The sequence below is a fragment of the Pteropus vampyrus genome, unplaced genomic scaffold (genome assembly GCF_000151845.1).
Source record: "Pteropus vampyrus isolate Shadow unplaced genomic scaffold, Pvam_2.0 Scaffold461, whole genome shotgun sequence".
Lineage (NCBI taxonomy): Eukaryota > Metazoa > Chordata > Mammalia > Chiroptera > Pteropodidae > Pteropus > Pteropus vampyrus.
The window spans coordinates 1,788,915-1,811,223 of record NW_011889242.1 but is presented as its reverse complement, the minus strand read 5'-3'; the positions used below and the strand labels follow the sequence as shown (position 1 = coordinate 1,811,223).

Sequence of the window (22,309 nt, the reverse complement as noted above, 5' to 3'; positions counted from 1 at the left end):
ATGGTGACCGAGAGAGCTGAGACTCTGCTTCCCAACCTAAGGTTTCCTAAACCTCAACAAAACCAAGCTTCCCTAGCAAATGTGCAGTTTACCAACTGGTCAGGAGGTCTCCAGGCATGGAAGATGGCATCAACTTTCAAGTGAAACCAGAGAACACTCACACATACACTAGAAGAAAGACTCATTAAAAAAAATTTTTTTTGTGGTATAATTCTTTTCTTGATTTTAGAACAATCCAAACTCCCCGAGACGACCAGAATTTCTCTGCACGCACCTTTTGGCATAGTTTAGAATCTCCCCATGTTTTAGATTTTATTGTTCTTCACTTACCTCTACTCCCAACATTTTAGTTCCAAAGTAGAAAAGAGGTGATCAGAACCCTCCTGGGGCCACTGGAGAGGGACCTTCCATTCGCCCAGCTTGCCCATTTCTAGGGAGCTGACTTGGCCTCTGGGTTTTCTCATGCACTGAAATGTGCTGGGGGTGAAGTCAAAGCCAACTGAATTTTTCCTCACTTCAGCTTTACAGGAATAAGAATCACTGTATTTTCTCTTGTAGCCACTGGGATTATTAAAACATTATGCCATCTCGGCTACCATTCGTCGTAGTTCTTAACTAATCAAAAAAACTGAATTGCCTTATGTTTGTTTAGTAGATATCAATTATATTTCATAGTAAATTCTTAGTTCTTCTATCCAGAATTGTAATACAAATTTAACAGTTTACAGTAAATTCTCTGAAACACTGTTTTATACACTATTTCTCCCAAAAGCTTTTTGCATAATAACATAATTTCAAGGAAAAATATTTTTGTGAAAGAATATTAACGGACCATCACTATATATTTCTGCTTGCTAGTGGATTTCTATATCTTAGCAGTTAGCCAATCACTGACAAATTTGTTTCTCGATGCTTAAGTCAATACCCTATAAAAATGTCCCCTGCATGTCCCTTCCCTGGTTGAGACTGGTCAGAAGACAGAACTGAGAGGCTGTGCGTGTTTAACAGAATGACCCACAAAGAAATGTCCATCCTCAGAGCTTACAGTGCTGCAGTGTGCCTTCTGTAACGGCTGAGCAGCAACATGAGTGACACTGGTATAAGAAATATGTTTGCTATGTCTTTCTCCTCTGATTAAAGTGTGGTAGACATCATTACATACACACACACACACACACACACACACCCTCTTCTACGGCAGGAACCGTTACAAATAAGGTAGTTGCTATATATTCCTTTATTTGGTTAATATTTGCTAGTATTCTCTAAGAAAAAGTAGTTCATTATGCACTGACAAAAATTATTATTAAATATTCAACAATATTAAAGGAGGATATAGATCACCTAAGGATTTAAAATTTTCTAAGTCATCACAAGGGCCTGACTATGTTCACTCTGCAAAAATGATCTCCTCTGCCAACAATAAGTCTGAACATTCAATTCTCTATCTTCAAAAATAGAATAAATCCTTACCACAGGTTGGCTGGTTGGTTTGTTTGCTTTTTTAAATCTTAGTGTAAAACACATTATAAATGATTAGATTCATAAACAACTTTACCAATATAATTCTGAAAGAGTAGTTGGACTCTTCCTTTCCACACAGTGCTATAAAGCTCCCACCAATTTTGTTCACTGATCTTTCTAAAAATTAGTACTTATCCTACATATAAAACCAAGCAACAGACAATCAAGACAAGCAAAAAACTCAAAGACACAGATAACAGTTTAGTGGTTACCAGAGGGCAAGTGGGGAGGAGGGAAGTGGGAGGTAGAAAAGGGTAAAGGGGGTTAAATACATGGTGATGGAAGGAGATTTGACTTTGGGTGCTGAATACACAATGCAATACATAGATGATGTGTTATAGAAGTGTACACTTGAAACCTACATAATTTTATTAACCAAAGTCACCCCAATAAATTTAATTGAAAAAAATTACTACTTAAACTTTTACTCTCTCCTTCAATTTTCAAGTATATTTGATATAAATTTAATATTAAGTCAGCCAGATTTCTTCAGGTGATAAAGAGTTAAGTATTTTCTGAAGTATTTAAGAAAAATAATTGGTTTCATGTGACATGTGAGAGAGAAATGTGTTACCACTCACCCACAGTTTTCTGGTACCTCCTTGTTGACCTGTTGGAAGTTCTAGGTGAAGATCTCCTCCACTAGAGTACATTTCTACCACCTGTGACAAAGGAGCACTTGATGGTTAAATTCAAAATCATATTCTCAATGCACGTAATTTGCTGTTATAAGAAGTAAGTCTGACACCCTAATTGTTTACCAGGAACAATTTTAAAATATTTACAGACATAAATGTGGGATAAATATCATGTCACATCACTAGTCAGTGCCCCATATGTGCAAGCAACGGTGGTATTTTTAATGAAAATAAGGTAACTCTGAAATATTAAACTCAAAAACAGTGTAGCTGTCTCTGAGACTGGATTTCAGAAAATCCATCCATAGGATGCTTACACCACCTGATGGAAATTACCAAATTTAGAAATACAAATTTTGTTATTTCTTATAGTAACTCAAGTTCTGCTTTACTCATTTATAACAAGATCTAACAGCAGCTCTAATAACTACTATAATTGTGAACCAGTGAAGAGCACGTTATTCTGAGACATATGCCAACAATTTTAACGCAATATGAAAATATCTGGTTAGATTCTATAGGTGGCAAAATCACAACAACTGTTAATACCTCTGTGGCTTATACCTACACTCATTATTTTTTAAAACACTTTTAATAAGGTATAACTGATGTACAATCAACTGTACATATTTAAAGTGTGCAACTTGATGAACTCTGACATACATATGCTGGCATAAAGCTACCACTGTAATTAATACTAAATATTCCCACTACCTCCCCTAGTTTCCTTATGCCCTCTGCAATCCACCTGTCCCTCTCTGCTCCCTCTCATCCCCAGGTTAACTGCTGAGTTGCTCTTGGACACTCCAGATTTGTTGGTATCTTCTAGAGTTTTAGGTAAAACTCTAGAAGTTGCACAGTCTGTACTCTTGTCTATCTGTTTTTATTCAGTGTAATTATTTTGAGATCCACCACATTGTTGTATATATTAATAGTTCATTCCTTTTCAATTTAATGGATGTGCCACAATTTTTAATCCATTTGCCTAGTGGTGGACATCTGGGTCATTTTCAGCTTTTGGTCATTACAGATAAAGCTGTTAAGAACACTGCACTGTATGTCTCTGTGTGGATGAACATCTGCTTTCCTTTCTCTTAGGTAAAGGCCTGGGGACAGAAAGGGTCACGTGGCTGAAGACCTTCCTTTAAAGGCAGGTAACTCTATCTCTTAATAAGAAATGATATACTTAATTATATGCAAATCTGGGGTGAAATTAATAAGAGAACGGGCTTTGGAAAACCTTCGCTTATTTCATCACAAAAGTCTTCCAGGGGTATGTAAAAGAAGGACAAAGCAGGAAAAACCGCAGTACGTTAGTATGAGCTTAAAGGTTTCTGGTGTGTGGTGTTAAGGAAAAGCACTGAGTAGAGGTGGACGAGTTAAGGTTTTCTGAGTATTATTACCTGCCATCCAATTTCTTACGGTATTCCTTTAAGTACCAATTGTACTAACAGCAACAGCACCTTACTTAACCCATAGGGTAACTATGGAACTTTTTCTGAAAAGCCGGAAAATATTATTTCATTTAATCTTCCAAGGTATTAAGGAAACAAGCATAACAATATTTGGAAACAGAAAACTGAAATATAGACTACTGATGATAGGAAAACAAATGAGGAACTAGGGACAGAAAAAGGCTAAGTTATAAAATCAAAGGAAGGATTACATTAAAACTAGGTACATGACACATTCCTGATTTTTAGCCCAGTGCTATTTATCCTAATTCAATAAAGTTTAGGAAAAACAGGAACCCAAGAATATACAGATTAAAAAAAATTCCCACAAAGAATGTTAATTTTTGTGTGCCTACATAAACACACAGAAAAAGGTCTGTCATGACACACACTGAGATACTACATGAGTAGTATCCATGAGGAAGGGTTAGGCACTGGAGCTGTGCTAATACAGCAGTCACCAGCTACATGTAGTTATTTCAGTTTCAATTAAGTGAAATAAAATTAAATGGTCAATTCCTCAGCCAACCTAGCCGCAAATTCAAGTTGCTCAATAGCCATGGGTGGCTAGTGGCTACTGTACTGGACAAAGCAGGTACAGAACTTCTTATTTAATCACCACAGCAAGTTCTACTGGATGGTGCTGGATTGGAAGGTAGGAAGTTCAAGGGGACTTTTGCTTCACAGTTGTTTGAATTCTTAACACTTTTCCCAAGGAGAATGCATTTGTGTGTTTGTGCTGTATAATGAACAAATCAAATGCAATTTCTTGCTTTATAGTATTTTCTTACATTTAAGGACAAGACTAATGATAGTACAATGTATTATAGGACTATCAGGTTAAGAGTGCCTTCCATACTTCCAATTATTAAATATGTCCTGGGGATGTGAGGGACAGCATGGAGACTGTAGTTAATGATGCTATTTTGCATATTGGAAAGCTGCTAAGAGAGAAGATCTTAAAAGTTCGCATCACAAGAAAAAAATTTTAATTGTGTGCAGTGACGGATATTAACCAGACTCACTGTGATGATCATTTTGCCATAGGTATATCGATTTATTATGTTGTATACCTGAAACTCATATAATGTTGTATGTCAATTACACTTCAATAAAAAAAAAAATCAATTAGGAAGTTGGATAAAAAGTTTCCCTCAAAAAGAGTGCTTTCCAGATAGCCTGTACTGATTCTAACAAGGCAGCTTTGATTTTCTATTTGCTTGCCTGTCTGCTAGTGAAAAGTCCATTGTGCTAAATCTTCCTGAATTAAAAATATTGTAACTGGAAAAAGACTAGGTAAACAAAAGAAAAAAGTCAGTATTGAATTCAAAGATACAGCTGTTAGCTGAAAGCCTGGTGGCTGGAAGGCCGAGGAGAAAATGCACAGACTGTCAGGCCACGTAAACAATGGTAGGCTGGCCCCCACTTGCTGAGTCTGTGACCCACACCCTCATCCTTCCAGCAGGAAGCAGCTGGGTCTATGGTCTGGCCACCACACTGAGAGCACCCCGGGTGGCTCTGTCATAATGTCACTCTCTAGCTCGAGTAGTGTGCCAACTCAGGTGGCAGGGCCTGACAGAATGAAGAGCTTTTCTATATCTTTGGCTGAAAACAGTCAAAAAAAGAAAGTAGCAAGAATTTATGAGGTTTCTGTATAGATCTGTAATAAAAATTAGCCAGAAGAGGGACAGTACACCTGATTCAGTAGCAAAAGGACACAGCTGACAGAGTGATGATGAAGAGGAAACACTTTTCCCTTGTAAAAGCAAGACACAAGAGCATGTCCCTCTTCTGTGATGAAGGTCTCTAACTAGAAAACAATGACAACTCGGGCAGGGTATTTTTATTAGTAGCTATCCTCACCCAATGCCAGCCAGGTGTTGGGGAGAAACCTCTTTTGTGCTACTTTAGCGTATAATTCCTAAGTCAGGCTCTGAAAATCCCTTGTTCTTCCTCAATTTCCCTTTCATTGTTTATGAACATTTCTACCAGGGGTTCTAGGATGACAAAACCTATTTTGGCTGCAAAAGCTCTGTAGCTGACCACAATATACAGGATTTCTCTCTGCCTGTCCTTTTCAAGCTACTGTGAAGTCCTGCAGTGTTAGTCCTAAAGAACTCTGGGGGCCCTGGATGTGGGCAGTATGGACCATTCTGGAAAGCATCCCTTATCTCCTTCCAACACAGACAACACAACTAGAAGCTATAGAAGCAGCAAATGTCATATAGTTGGAAGTCACTGGAGATGTGGGTAGGGATTATGGGAAATATCTGAAGAAATGACACCAGCCTCGCCTACTGTGGAAGAGACAAGGAACTAGACAGGAGGGATTTCAAATTTGAGAACGATTACTACTAAAAGATTGGGTAAGATAAGGAGTTGAATTTTTTAGATTAAAAAAATAAGTTTGCTTTTAGTCATAATTCTTTATTATCTTTCCACTTTATTTCAATTTCCAGGCTGCCATCACCAAAAATTTATTACTATCAGAAATAAGTACAAACTGTTTTTTAAAAAATTTTTATTGAAAAAAAAAAAAATTTATATTGGACCAGAAAGAGCTTACAGGTAAGAAAAGTATAGCTGAAAACTCTTCTTAAATCAAACGCAGAGCTGCCTAAGCTAACTCCAGAGAAGCCATCATAATCGTTTTAAAAATGGTTCCAAAAATTCAATATCTGGACTGCTGTAGTCCTAAATTCAGACCACAGCAAGATGTATTAAAAGAATACGCCACTTCAATACATCTTTACAACCTTATTATTTTAAATAGTCTTAAAAACTATAACAGGCTGAGATTTCATGCTAAGTATTAAATTCCACCAAAATGAAGCCCATACAAAAATAGCATCACAAACTCACCTGCAAAGGCTCACTGTGAGGATTGTGTATGTTTATTATAGGTGAGAAACTGCTATTCACAGGGACTCTGGCCCCAAGGAATGGCCTCAATCGATAAGGATTTGGAACACCGACACCAAATACCTGTTTCAAAGGAGGAAAAATACATAATTTGAGCCACTTTTATAACTAACATTTTTACAGTTCAAACTGATTGATCTAGGGAAAACTGGTGAGTCTAATTTATATGAAACAAATCTTGACTCCCTTTAAAAAGAGCACACATGTAGTTTCCATATCTGATTTGGCTACATATTTCACTTACTAAATAGAAGTGCACTTGGAACGATTTCGAGAACATGCTGGACAGTAACAGCATTGGGGAAGGCTCTGGACAGCAGTCCTTCTTGAAGTTGTGGAACAGACAAGAGGAGAAAACAGAGAGTCTAAAGAGCTCCCTGCCCTGACTGGCGGAAGCTCGATCTGGGGCTCAGGCAAGCCCTCAAGCATGAGGCCCAGCCCCGAGTCATCCTGCAGGAAACTGGTTCTGGGGCTCAGACGAGCCCTCCAGCATGAGACACATCCCCTCGACCCCACCCCATGTCACCTCATTGGGGAAGGCTCTGGGTTGGCTCAGTGGGTGAGCCGGCCATTCCAATGACAAATGTTAAGGCCTATGGTATGCTGGGCTCAAACAGGCACAGGGGTGAACAGTTCAATTGTGAGTACAGCAAATAATGTCTCGCTCTCAAGAAACTTACATCCTACTATGAGGGATAGATTAGATCACAGCAAAAGAAAGGTTTAAAAAATAAGAAGTGTGATATATAGTAACTACTTCAGGGAAGATGGGAATATTCTTTTAGGGTGGTCAGGGTCATCTTCTCTGGGGAGGTGATGCGAGTTCTTGTCACCTAAAAGATGAAAAAAGCCAGCACTGGGAGTGGACTCAGGCAGGGCATGAGGCGGGAAGGTGCTTGGCTTGTTTGAAGAGGTGCAAGGTAAAATGGGACGAGGTTGGGAATCATTACAAGAGTCAGCCTTAAGTCCTCATTGGCCTTGGTCAGAAGTTCACTTTTTGCTCGAAGAAAAATGGGAAAACACAAGCATTTACACGAGGAAGCTGCCCAGATCTGATTTAAGCTCAGCGATCACTCTGACTAGAGTGAATGATAGACCATGGTAGGGGCTGGGGAGGCGAGGAAGGCCCGTTAAAGGCCACTATGCAATCCAGTGAGGGAATGGCGGCTCAGAAGACAGCAGTGGCAGTGAAGAGGAAAGAGGAAGGCGGACTCAAGATGTATTTAGGAGGAGGGTTTGTGGAGGTAAAGAAAGACAGCTGGGCCACAGAGGCTCACCTTGAGGACAGAACAAACTGCTCACGACCTGCAGGTGGTCCAGACTGGCTACGGCCACCTAGGTCACTGGGGGATGCTTCGAACTCTTATGACAGTCTTTTCATTTACTTAACAAGAGTATGTTAAATGAGTGTCATCTATTGGTGACAAAGTTATTCGTCACTACAGATCTTCAAAAGTTTGCTCTGGCTTACTCAATAACCATGAAAGACTTCTTCACAGTAAATAAGCACAAGATATGCTTAAGATTAAAATGGAATGTTTACTCTGACACCAATTTTCAAAATATAAGTATTCTGGGGACTGGAGAAGAAATGTTCAAAAAAGCACAGAAACTACAAAGTAAGACATCTAAGCAGCTGAGTTCCATGGGCATCACAGCACAGCGGTTAAGAGGGTGGTCTTTGCAGCTACAAAGACATGAGCTGGAATCCCTGCTCAACAACCTACTAGTGGCGTAGGTTTCTGTATAGATCTGTAATAAAAATTAGCCAGAAGAGGGACAGTACACCTGATTCAGTAGCAAAAGGACACAGCTGACAGAGTGATGATGAAGAGGAAACACTTTTCCCTTGTAAAAGCAAGACACAAGAGCATGTCCCTCTTCTGTGATGAAGGTCTCTAACTAGAAAACAATGACAACTCGGGCAGGGTATTTTTATTAGTAGCTATCCTCACCCAATGCCAGCCAGGTGTTGGGGAGAAACCTCTTTTGTGCTACTTTAGCGTATAATTCCTAAGTCAGGCTCTGAAAATCCCTTGTTCTTCCTCAATTTCCCTTTCATTGTTTATGAACATTTCTACCAGGGGTTCTAGGATGACAAAACCTATTTTGGCTGCAAAAGCTCTGTAGCTGACCACAATATACAGGATTTCTCTCTGCCTGTCCTTTTCAAGCTACTGTGAAGTCCTGCAGTGTTAGTCCTAAAGAACTCTGGGGGCCCTGGATGTGGGCAGTATGGACCATTCTGGAAAGCATCCCTTATCTCCTTCCAACACAGACAACACAACTAGAAGCTATAGAAGCAGCAAATGTCATATAGTTGGAAGTCACTGGAGATGTGGGTAGGGATTATGGGAAATATCTGAAGAAATGACACCAGCCTCGCCTACTGTGGAAGAGACAAGGAACTAGACAGGAGGGATTTCAAATTTGAGAACGATTACTACTAAAAGATTGGGTAAGATAAGGAGTTGAATTTTTTAGATTAAAAAAATAAGTTTGCTTTTAGTCATAATTCTTTATTATCTTTCCACTTTATTTCAATTTCCAGGCTGCCATCACCAAAAATTTATTACTATCAGAAATAAGTACAAACTGTTTTTTAAAAAATTTTTATTGAAAAAAAAAAAAATTTATATTGGACCAGAAAGAGCTTACAGGTAAGAAAAGTATAGCTGAAAACTCTTCTTAAATCAAACGCAGAGCTGCCTAAGCTAACTCCAGAGAAGCCATCATAATCGTTTTAAAAATGGTTCCAAAAATTCAATATCTGGACTGCTGTAGTCCTAAATTCAGACCACAGCAAGATGTATTAAAAGAATACGCCACTTCAATACATCTTTACAACCTTATTATTTTAAATAGTCTTAAAAACTATAACAGGCTGAGATTTCATGCTAAGTATTAAATTCCACCAAAATGAAGCCCATACAAAAATAGCATCACAAACTCACCTGCAAAGGCTCACTGTGAGGATTGTGTATGTTTATTATAGGTGAGAAACTGCTATTCACAGGGACTCTGGCCCCAAGGAATGGCCTCAATCGATAAGGATTTGGAACACCGACACCAAATACCTGTTTCAAAGGAGGAAAAATACATAATTTGAGCCACTTTTATAACTAACATTTTTACAGTTCAAACTGATTGATCTAGGGAAAACTGGTGAGTCTAATTTATATGAAACAAATCTTGACTCCCTTTAAAAAGAGCACACATGTAGTTTCCATATCTGATTTGGCTACATATTTCACTTACTAAATAGAAGTGCACTTGGAACGATTTCGAGAACATGCTGGACAGTAACAGCATTGGGGAAGGCTCTGGACAGCAGTCCTTCTTGAAGTTGTGGAACAGACAAGAGGAGAAAACAGAGAGTCTAAAGAGCTCCCTGCCCTGACTGGCGGAAGCTCGATCTGGGGCTCAGGCAAGCCCTCAAGCATGAGGCCCAGCCCCGAGTCATCCTGCAGGAAACTGGTTCTGGGGCTCAGACGAGCCCTCCAGCATGAGACACATCCCCTCGACCCCACCCCATGTCACCTCATTGGGGAAGGCTCTGGGTTGGCTCAGTGGGTGAGCCGGCCATTCCAATGACAAATGTTAAGGCCTATGGTATGCTGGGCTCAAACAGGCACAGGGGTGAACAGTTCAATTGTGAGTACAGCAAATAATGTCTCGCTCTCAAGAAACTTACATCCTACTATGAGGGATAGATTAGATCACAGCAAAAGAAAGGTTTAAAAAATAAGAAGTGTGATATATAGTAACTACTTCAGGGAAGATGGGAATATTCTTTTAGGGTGGTCAGGGTCATCTTCTCTGGGGAGGTGATGCGAGTTCTTGTCACCTAAAAGATGAAAAAAGCCAGCACTGGGAGTGGACTCAGGCAGGGCATGAGGCGGGAAGGTGCTTGGCTTGTTTGAAGAGGTGCAAGGTAAAATGGGACGAGGTTGGGAATCATTACAAGAGTCAGCCTTAAGTCCTCATTGGCCTTGGTCAGAAGTTCACTTTTTGCTCGAAGAAAAATGGGAAAACACAAGCATTTACACGAGGAAGCTGCCCAGATCTGATTTAAGCTCAGAGATCACTCTGACTAGAGTGAATGATAGACCATGGTAGGGGCTGGGGAGGCGAGGAAGGCCCGTTAAAGGCCACTATGCAATCCAGTGAGGGAATGGCGGCTCAGAAGACAGCAGTGGCAGTGAAGAGGAAAGAGGAAGGCGGACTCAAGATGTATTTAGGAGGAGGGCTTGTGGAGGTAAAGAAAGACAGCTGGGCCACAGAGGCTCACCTTGAGGACAGAACAAACTGCTCACGACCTGCAGGTGGTCCAGACTGGCTACGGCCACCTAGGTCACTGGGGGATGCTTCAAACTCTTATGACAGTCTTTTCATTTACTTAACAAGAGTATGTTAAATGAGTGTCATCTATTGGTGACAAAGTTATTCGTCACTACAGATCTTCAAAAGTTTGCTCTGGCTTACTCAATAACCATGAAAGACTTCTTCACAGTAAATAAGCACAAGATATGCTTAAGATTAAAATGGAATGTTTACTCTGACACCAATTTTCAAAATATAAGTATTCTGGGGACTGGAGAAGAAATGTTCAAAAAAGCACAGAAAGTACAAAGTAAGACATCTAAGCAGCTGAGTTCCATGGGCATCACAGCACAGCGGTTAAGAGGGTGGTCTTTGCAGCTACAAAGACATGAGCTGGAATCCCTGCTCAACAACCTACTAGTGGCGTAATGTGGGCAAATTACCTAACCTGTCTAAGCTTCATCTTCTTCCTCTACAAAAGTGACAACAGTATCACTAACACATGTAAAGTTTGGAGAATAGTGCCATAAGCAATTATTCTTAATAATCTCGATAACCTTGATTTTAAAATCCTGAATCACAAAACAGTAACTTTACTAAACAATGACTTAAAAAATAAGTTTATCGAAAAATTGTGAACAATATATTTACTAAGAAAAGCAGGAATGTATGTTTTAATCTTAAAACTATGATTATGTTTCACAATATGCAAAAAGTAAAAAATTGAAAAAATTTAGTCAGCGTGAAAATGTTTTTTACTATTCTTTTGCCAACCATTCTTACATTAACACTTTAGTTGTAGCTTTAGGATTATTTATTCGGTCCAATTTGAATAGGGATATTCACAGACACAATAGTAAAGTATAAAAATGCTCTATGTCTAAACTCTTATATTTTCTATTTTCCCTCAGTTTCTGAAGAGAGTTCTTAAAAGGTAGTCATATGACAGGTTGGAGATGATGACTGTATTTTACAAAATAAACAAAGGTTTTAATTCTGGTTCTTACCTGGTAGGTAAATACCCCATGATTAGATGTGTTAATAAATAATGTATTTTCTACATTTCCTACTACTCTTGCAAGAAAAACTACATCAAATGATGTATTTCCTCCTGGAAGAATTTTCTGAAAAAGAATAGCAATAAATTAAGTTAAATTAGTGACCAAAAAAAATCAGATCATGCTGACAATTATACAGTTGAATTTCTCTTAGAACTTAGAATCATTTCCATAAACTAGCTTTTTCCCCTTAAAGGATTAAGCTTTAAATTAGCCAAACTATTTTGCAATGGAAAATAATGAAAAAGATGTCTTCAGACTGGATGTCTACAGTCATGGATCTTTGTCAATTACCAACCTAAAACCCGACACAACAGGTGGTTTCCTTGGATTGTTCATTCAGGAATCGCTGGGCTGAAACGAAGAGCCTAATTATAGGGTGTTCCATCAGCATACAGTCAAGTAGGACTGAGGTGAAGCTGAACTTTTTGTATACGTGCACCATATGACTAAGCAGTGACTTGAATTATTCCAAAGAAGAAATGAGCCCAGACTGCAAGCCCTTGACCTCTGTTACCTATTCACACAAGGCACAAAATGTGCCAGCAACTTACATTAGGAAAGATGGCAGGGGTGACAGGATGTACAAGAACTCACTCCTGTTATCTTGTGCAGACTGAGAATGTCGCTGCAGTTAGCAAAATGAAATTTTATTACAACAAAACAACACAGCTGCTCGAGAAGTCAGAGACTGCAACTGCAGTTCTATCTTCAATGAAGCCTTAAAATGCATTTTAATATGTGAAGTCATCAACCACTCTCATTCTGCCTTTATGGCTAGAACTTTAACATACTTCCCAAATTACAGCTTAAAATACATGGCATTATCCAAAGTCAAATCTCTTTCCATTACCATGAAACCTACATAATTTTGTTAACCAGTGTCACCCCAATTAATTTAACAAAAACTCAACCAAAACACAAAAACAAAAAAATACAAGGCATTGAGACTTCCAGCTTCATCCTAGGATGTAGAAAGTTGGAAAGAACTTTTCTCCTGCAATTATCAACAACAATAAAAACTAACTTTTCTTGAATCGTCCACTAAGTCTGTGCACAACTAGCCCAGAATCTAAGGTAAGGCAAGTATTTCCAAGGGGCGATGTGAGCACTGGCTCCCCGACAACAGAGAACGAGATGGTGAGAATTCCAGATGAGAGTGCAAAATAAATTCAGCTAAAACTTTTACACACAGCTAAGGCCAAGTGTGGGTTAAAATGAGAGTATAGAACCCTTGGAAGCTAACACTAGATGGAGGTCGCATCTGAGCCAATAATCAATCAGTAATAGAAAGATATCTGGTAAATCCTTTAATAGTTTGAAATGAAACACTACCTTCTAAAGAACCCATTAGTCAAAGTAGTAGTCACAAGGGAAATGGTAAAATGTTTTGAATCAATTGGAAACAAAAACACAACATATCAAAATTTGTTGGCTACAACTAAAGCAACACTTGGAGGGAAATTTACAGTACTGAATGCTTATTTTGAAAAAAAAAAAAAGGGTCTCAAATCAACAATCTATGCTTCCATCTTATAAAAACTACAATAAGAGCAAATTAAACCCCAAATATACAAAAGGAAGAAAATAACAGCAAAGAGCAGAAATGAAATAGAAAACAGAAAAAAACAGAAAAAAATCTATAGAATCAAAAGCTAATGCTTCAAAAAGGTCCATAAAACTGATAAAACCCTAGATAGAATGACCAAAAATAAAAAGGAAGGTGGCAAAAATATAAGAAGCTGAAATGTGGACATCATCATATTCCCTTAACACATAAAAAGGATGACAAAGGAATGTTACAAATAATTCTATGCCCATAAATTTAATAACTAGAAGAAACGGACACATTCTCTAAAAAACAATCTGCCAAACTCACTCAACATGAAATAGGTAACCATACCAGTCCTCATCCATTTAAGAAATTTAATTTATAGTTAAAAAACTTTCCCACAAAACATACTGCCAGATATAAAAAGTCATACGGATATGAAGTACAGTGTAGGGAATACAGTCAACAAAACTGAAATAACTATCTATGGTGTCAGGTGGGTACTAGACTTTCCAGGGTGATCACTGTGTAAGCTATATTAATGTCTCATCACCCTGTTGTACACCTCAAACTAATATAATATTGCATGTCAACTGTAATTGAAAAAAAAAAATTTAAAAACCCTTCCCGCAAAGAGAAGTCCAAGCCCAGATGGTTTCAGTGGTAGAAAGGTAGAATTTTCTACCAACCATTAAAGAAATGGTATCTATTTGCACAAACTTTCCAGCTTACAGAAGAGAGAACATTCTCTACCTCATTTTATGAGTCTAGCACGACATTGATACCAACACCACACAAAGACATGACAAGAAAAGAAAACTGCAGCCAACATCCCTCACGGACATAGATATATAATCACCTCTGAGTATTGGCAAACTGAATCTAGCCAATATATGAAAAAGGATAATACATCATGACCAAGTGGTTTTTATCTTGGCAATGCAATTCTAGTTCAACATTCGCAAATCAAATTGCTGTAACTGATATTATCAACTTACTAAAGAAAAAAAATCCTATGGTCATTTCAATAGGTGCATAAAATAGACAAAATTCAATATCCATTATGATTAAAAATCTCAGTAAACTAGGTGAATAGAAGAGAACTTCCTCACCTTGATAAAGAGCATCTATAAAAGACTTAGAGCTACCATATTTTATAGTGAATGACTGAATGCTGCCCCCCAAAATCTAGAACAAGGCAAGACTGTCATCTCTCATGACAGCTATTCAACATTATACCGCAAGTTCTAGCCGGTGCAACAAGGCAAGAAAAAGAAATAAAAGGCATACACATTAGAAAGAAAGAAAAATCTGTTGTTATTCACAGACAAAGTCGCAGGAATCAAGGTCTATATATTACAATCAATTAAGTGTACTTCTCTATCCTAGCAATTAATGTTGGAATTCTAATTCTTAAAAAAGTATCATTTATAATAACATGCACACACACAAAGAAATACTGAGGTATAAATCTAATGAGATGAAAATTCTAAAAGCTGAAAACTATTAACACTTTGCTGAAAGTAATCAAAGAAGACTTTAAAAAATGGAGGGAAAATACTATGTTCATGGATCAGAAGATTCAATATTGTTAAGATATTAATTCTCCCAAATTAGTTTACATATCCAATGCAATTGCAAAAAAAATTTCAGTCTAAGGACAAATAACTAAATGCAATGTGAAATAAGATCGTACAACAGAAAAAGAATAGAAAAAGAAAAACTGATGAAATTTGTGTAAGTTTTTAGTTGGCAGTGCTGTGCCAATGTTAAGTTCCTGGTTTTGATAACTGCACTATGATTACATAAGATGTTAGCATTAGGAGAAGTTGAGTGAAGGATGCACCGTTTGTACTTTTCTGCACATTTAATTAAAAAAACCAAAAAATCTGAGCAAGATTTTGAAAAAGAAATCAATAAGTTGATTTTAAAATTTAGATGACAAGAAAAGGGGATGAGCAATATGATTTTGAAAAAGAAAAACAAAATGAGAGGACTCACATTACCTGATTCTAGTAATGACTAAAAAGCTACAATAATAAAGACAGTGTGGTACTTATGAATGGGTAGACATATCAGAAAACCATGGAGAGTCTAAGAAACAGACCCACACATACAAGGTCAATTGATTTTTGAAAAAACACAGAGGGATTTTAATGAACAAGAATAGTCTTTTTAATCAATGGTGCAGGAACAGCTATATATCCATTTGCAAAACAAAATAAAATAATTCTTGATGCATATCTTATACCATAAACAAGCATTAACTGAAAATGGATCATAGACCTAAATGTAAAATCTCAAACTATTAAACTTCTGGAAGAAAAACTGGAAAGAAATTTTTGTAACCTTAGTTTAGGCAAAGAGTTCTTAGCTACAACTCCAAAAGCAAAATCCATAAAATGGACATTAAAAACTTCTATTCTTTGAAAAATTCTATACAGAGACTGTAAGAATATGACAGAGACTAGAAGAAGAGATCTGTGAATCATGCATATGACAAAGGAAAAGATGCTCAACATCACTGGTCACTGGGAAATGTAAATTAATATAAAGAGAACAAACACTGTACACCTATTTGAGTGACTAGAACACAAACCACCCTAAACTTAACAGTACCCAGTACTAAAATGATGCTGTCATTTCTGTCAGGAATGCAAAATGAGACAGCCACTGTGAAAACTGTTCAACACACACCTGGCATATGACCCGGCAATTGCACTCCTAAATATTTATGTAAGGGAAATGAAAATTTATGTTCATACAAAGATCTCTACATAAATGTTTATGGTGACTTTATCTAAAGCGGAGATAATCCAAAGTGGTGAATGGACAAACTGCAATATTGCCATTCGATGAGGTATCACTTGGCAATAAAGCGGTACAAAGAACTGTTACACCTACCTCCGAGAACAATGTAAAAGGCATTATGCTAAAAGAAGCAGCCAATTCAAAAAGCTGCGCACACACAGTTCTACTGACATAACCTGGAACAGGCCATCCTCGGAGGCTGGAGTTGATGGAGCAGGTGATGACATGCCTGTGAGTTTCTCATAACTCAGAACTATACGGTCACGCACCACTTTGACAGGGATGCATTCTGAGAAGTGTGCCAGGAGGCGACTTCATTGCTGTGTAGCCATCAGAATGACTTACACAAGCCTAGATGGTACGGCCTACAACTGTAGATGTTTGCTGTGCCTTACAGGACTAGGGGAGCAGCAGCTTTGTTTACACCAGCATCACCACAAACAAGTAACTGTAGTGTGCACCCCAATAACTTGCTTTTCTTTTTGTGATGTGAGTGCCCGCCTTACGCTGTGATTGCAGAGGCACCCACTTCAGGGCTAGCATCTCAAACAAGGGCATCACCAGACACACAACTAGATAAAGAGCCATGCCATCCCCAATGAAGCTCCTTTGTTTTAGCAATCCTGGTTCATTTAGATAACTGACCATATGGACTCCTTATTTTTTCTCTTCCTGTGCTTTAAATTCCAGCTCTTACGATGTTTTAAATTCATCAATAAAGAGTGAGCCTGCAAAACTGTGGGCCCCCACCTTCGACTCCAATAAAAGCAGACCCCCCAAGCCCCTGACACTCTCTTTCTACCCATGACCCCACTGTATGCTCCAGGGCCTGTCAGTAATAAACTCATTTTTCTTCAGTTTCCTAATGGTTATAGCCAAAGGGCATCCTGCAATCATAGTAAGAACCCCAGGGGTCAGCACAGTCGTACTACTGGTGCAGAGAGGGGAGCCATCTGGGAGGCTTGCCTGCTTCCATGTGAGAGCCCCAAGGCGTTTCTAGCCAATAGCACTGCTATCGAAAGAAGGAGCAGACAGAGAACAGTCATGCGCTGTGACTCTTGGAGGGCCACAACATGGATGACGGGAGCTGTTTAGCCTCATTATAATCTTATGGAACCACTCTGGTATCTGTGGTCCATCACTGAACAAAAGAAATGTCATTATGGAGTGTATGACTGTATACTACAATGGTTGAATTTTACTGAAAGTATATTGTAATAAAAAGGTATATATTTGTGGATTCACTCAAAATAGTATTTTAGCCTGTACCTTGCTCCCCCCACCCCCCTTTTCTAATGAGTCTCAGCTTGTATGTTCCCTGGAACAAGGACAAGTAATTGAATGTCTGGGTTTAACTCCTGGTAGACAACAATAAACTCGAATTTAATCATTAAACAAAATGGACATCATTGAGTTTGTATGGAACACAGAAGACCCCGAAAAGCCAAAGCAATCACGAGAAGAAACAAAGCTGTAGTAATTAAAACAGCATGATGCTGGTGTAGAAACAGACACACAGACCAATGGAATAGAATACAGAACTTAAAACTGAAGCCCTGCATATATGGTTAACTAACATTTGACAAAGGAGCCAAGAACACTCAATAGGAAGAGGATAGCCTCCAACAAATGGTGCTGAAAAACCTGGATAATCGCATGTAGAAAAATAAAACTGGAGCCCTATCTTATACTATCTATCTTCACCAAAACTGAAATGGATTAAGACTTAAACATAAGACCTGACACTGTCATAAGAATCTCTAGTGTTCACTGATAAATCCAAAATGCCTGGCATCTAGTAGGCACTCAACAAATATCTGTTAAATCAATTCCTATTTCCACACACACGTGGCAAACTACTGTTTAAGTTTTCTTACGTTTTAAATTGCGAAAGTTGTCAAGTGCTTATTTCACTTAGTGATACACTGTAAAGATGTATGAAGAAGTTCACAGCACCGAGCTGTCCCCACTCCTCCCATTCTGGATATACAGTTAACTGGCATACTTATCTGTACCTTGTGCTGGTTCTTCTTAATGTAGCAGAATACATACAGACTTTCTGCTTTTTATAAAAATGGTATCATATTCACTCTACAATGTGCTTTATTATATATTAACATATATAATACATTTTCCATGTCAATTAATACAGATCTAATTCATTCTTTTTATTATCTACATAATAGTCCACACTACTGGTAATATCACATTTTGTTCGATTCCCAGTAACATGTATGGATGTCAGACTTTAACCTGAAATAAAATAATGTCCAGGCTTCTACATTAAATGAAAAATAATAATATTCATTAATAACGTTCAACCCACAAGAGATTATTTATTATATTAAACATACTAAAATAAGTGGGCCAAAATATTTTATTTTTAGTCAAAGATTAAAAAAAGGTTTATCTAAATCTCCGGTTTATCTAAAAATTTAATTAACCAAAAGGTTCTAGAAAATCAAGGAAAAAACGATTTTTGTTTGCTTACCAAAGTATGAAAGGCACCCTATTTTTACAATTTTTAGGTAATCAAAATTTAAGTATTATAGAGTAAGTAACCTCTATTCTTTGACACAAAACATGTATCACATATTTTATGGCTGATATACAACTAGAGCCATGAAAGATGAATAGGTCTAATTTGCAGTCTTAATATTATGTAATTTTTAATTATGATTAATATGACAATTAAGAGTTAATTAACAGGTAATTATAAATAACATAATTATCAGAAATTATATACAGAAAATTGTCACACGATCACAGTGGTCATTACCTTTGTTCTTCTTGATTTCCAGGTGGCCTTAAAATCTAAACTTTAGTGGGGGACGTGTGTGTGTGTGTGTGTGTGTGAGAGAGTGTGAGAGAGAGAGAGAGAGAGAGAGAGAGAGAGAGAGAGAGAGAGAGAATATGGTTATGTAAAACTTGGCCTTTTAAACAATAAGTACTCTTTTCTGTATTTTCTGTTGGTTAGTTAATGTCGAGATGATACGCTTAATAATCAAAAACTTCAGTGAATTTCAGAAAATGTTTTGTTTTCAAAGAAATAAGATCTGATCAGGAATTCTGAAGGTAACAAAGGCAAACAGTGTTAGAATAAACACAGAAAGGTTTTGCTCTCCTGGACATGAGAAACTCTACATTTCTCCTAAAGGCTCTTATCACAGGCATAAAATTGGAGGGGAAATAACATGATTTCTTCCCCTCAAGAGTTCATTCCATCTCTACTTCCTGAGCTTCTGGGGTCAATACCTTACTGAGGGAATAAAAAGGAAAGCAACAAGAAGAAAGAAAGAAAAGAGAAGATAGCACAGACTTTAGCTATCTCCTTAGGAACTAAGCCTAGATTACCTAAAGGTAGATTCTGACAGGAATAGATTCTTTTTACTGTTTAATTCCATCTCCTGAGAGTGGAAAACACGGGATGGTTTTTAACTAGTTCTCTGACTACATACATATTTAGTTTATTATCTTTTGAAGAATTTTCAGAGAAATGATTCTCTCTATGTAAGGTTCATGTGTAGAATTACATCCCTGGGAGAGTCCAGTTTGGAAATGTCAAACTGGTGGCCTTGGGCTTGTTTTGTTTGGTCCACACCATCTGTCTTTCTAAAGCTAAATTCATTTTCAATGTGTAAAAATTGGGATATCATATAAAAATTCCTATTTCTTATTCTTCTTGGCAAATCAAAAAAACTGTGCATAGGCTTATACCCCCACATGGCAACCGCTGGCTGGAGCCAACTGAGGGCTGATACCTTCGGATGGGCCATGTGCTCTCCAGGTCCCCTCATGTCACTTGGCATGTTTTTATTGCTTACATTGTTTACCTGGCCTCTAACAATCTGTGTTTGTAACTCTTGGGCTAGTCTCTGTATTGTAATAGCTCCATGAAAAATGTAAAAACCTGGCCTTTAACAAGGTGTAGCTGGATGTTTAGAAAAAACAAAATGCTGCTTGAATTAGCAAAGACAGTTAACGAGTTAAAAATAAAATCTGTAGTGTGGTTGTGAACTATTTTTAAACTGTTTCCATTTTCACTTCACTATTTGCCCTTTAACCTAACATGTCTCTGTACACTGGCAATGCCTGAAAGCTGAGTGCTTCCATTCATACAAGTGCATCTCTATAAAAAGTCTGTTATGTATATGCTGCAAACTGTGGTTTAATACGATACAAATCACTGGGTTAGGCCAACAGAACACCCAGACCCTAACTGCATGACCAGGGGCAAACCCCTCTGGGCTTTAGCTCTTGATTTATATAATGAGGTTACTGGACTGGATGAATACACAGGACTCTCCCAATATTGAGATTCTATTATTTAAGACTATTAGCTAATTTATAAAAGTTGATAAAACATCTTTTAAGTAACAATGTGAAAAATGGCTTGAGGGAACTCTCACTTTAATAAATATTTTATATAATTATAAAAATTGTGAAAACATCTTTTATGTAACAATGAAGAACAAGAGAAATTTAAAACAATATTTTAGACAAGAGACGTTTTCAGAACCAGATGGCTTCATAGGTGATTCTACCAAACATTTAAAGAATTAATACCTGTCCTTCTCAAACTATTCCAAAAAATCAAAGAGGGAAAGCTTCGAAACTCATTCTACGAGGCCAGCTTGATCCTGATATTGAAACAAGACAAAGACACTACAAAGAAAAGGTAAATTACAGGCCCAATGTCCCTGGATGAACACAGATATAAAAATCCTCAACAAGATATTAGCAAACCACATTCAGCAATACATTAAAAAGATCATACAACAAGATCAAGTGGGATTTATTCTAGGAATGTAAAGTTGGTTCAATATCCACAAATCAATGTAATATACCTCATAAACAAAAAGGATAAAAATCATGATTATATCAAGAGATGCAGAAAAAAAACATGAAAAAATTCCACATCCATTTATGATAAAAACTCTCAACGAAGTGGGTATAGAGGAAACATACCTCAACATAATATAGGCCACACATGACAGATCCACAGCGAACATCATATTCAATGGTAAAAAGCTAAAAGCATTTTTTTTTGAAGACCAGGAACAAGAATGTCCACTTTCACCACTTTTATTCAACATATTATTGAAGTCCTTGCCACAGCAGTCAGACAAGAAATAAAAGGCATCCAAATTGGAAATGAAAAAGCAAAATTCTCATTATTTGAAGATGACATGATACTCTGTATAAAGACTCCACCAAAAAGCTATTAGAACAAATTAATTCAGTAAAGTTGCAGGATACAAAATATACAGAAATCCATTGTATTTCTATACATTAGTAATAAATCATTGAAAAGAGAAATTAAGAAAAAGATTCCATTTACAATTGTACAAAAAAAAAAGAACAAAAAACCTAGGAATAAATTTAACCAATGAAGAAAAAGACCTGTATTTGGAAAACTATAAGACATTGATGATAGAAACCAAAGATACAAATAAACAGAAGGACATATCATGTTCATGGATTGGAAGAATATATACTGTTAAAATGTCCATACTACCCAAAGTGATCTACAGAATCAAGGCAATATCTATCAAAATACCAATGGCATTTTTCATAGACCTAAAACAAATAATCTTAAAATTTATATGGAAACACAAAAGACCCCAAGGAGCCAAAGCAATCTTAAGAGGAACAAAGTCGGTATCATGCTCAGATATCAAACTATACTACAAGGCTATTATAATCAAAATAGCATGGTACTGGGACAAAAACAGACACAAAGATCAATGGAACAAAATAAAGAGTCCAGAAATAAACCCATGCTTATATGGTCATTTAACCTATGACAAAGGAGGCAAGAATATACAGTGGGGTAAAGACAGTCTCTTCAATAAATGGTGTTGGGAAAACTAGACAGATATATGCAAAAAATGAAACTAGACAACTTTCTTACACCATATACAAAAATAAACTAAAAATGGATTAAAGACTTAAATATAAGACCTGAAACCAAAGAACTAGAATAAAATACAGGCAGCAAACTCTTTCACATCAGTCTTAATGATG

At 37.3% G+C, this 22,309-nt stretch overlaps 1 protein-coding gene across 1 annotated transcript in view; it reads right to left on the bottom strand.

Annotated features, from left to right (window-relative positions):
* The window catches only part of TMEM131 (transmembrane protein 131), a 101,976-nt gene that overhangs the window by 62,584 nt on the left and 17,083 nt on the right, over positions 1 to 22,309 (bottom strand). The window contains exons 4-6 of the mRNA XM_023524341.1: positions 11,869 to 11,985; positions 9,493 to 9,615; positions 2,106 to 2,186 (exon numbers count right to left, since the gene is read on the bottom strand). Of these exons, the coding sequence (XP_023380109.1) occupies positions 2,106 to 2,186; positions 9,493 to 9,615; positions 11,869 to 11,985 (321 nt within the window). The remainder of the gene's footprint in view (positions 1 to 2,105; positions 2,187 to 9,492; positions 9,616 to 11,868; positions 11,986 to 22,309) is intronic.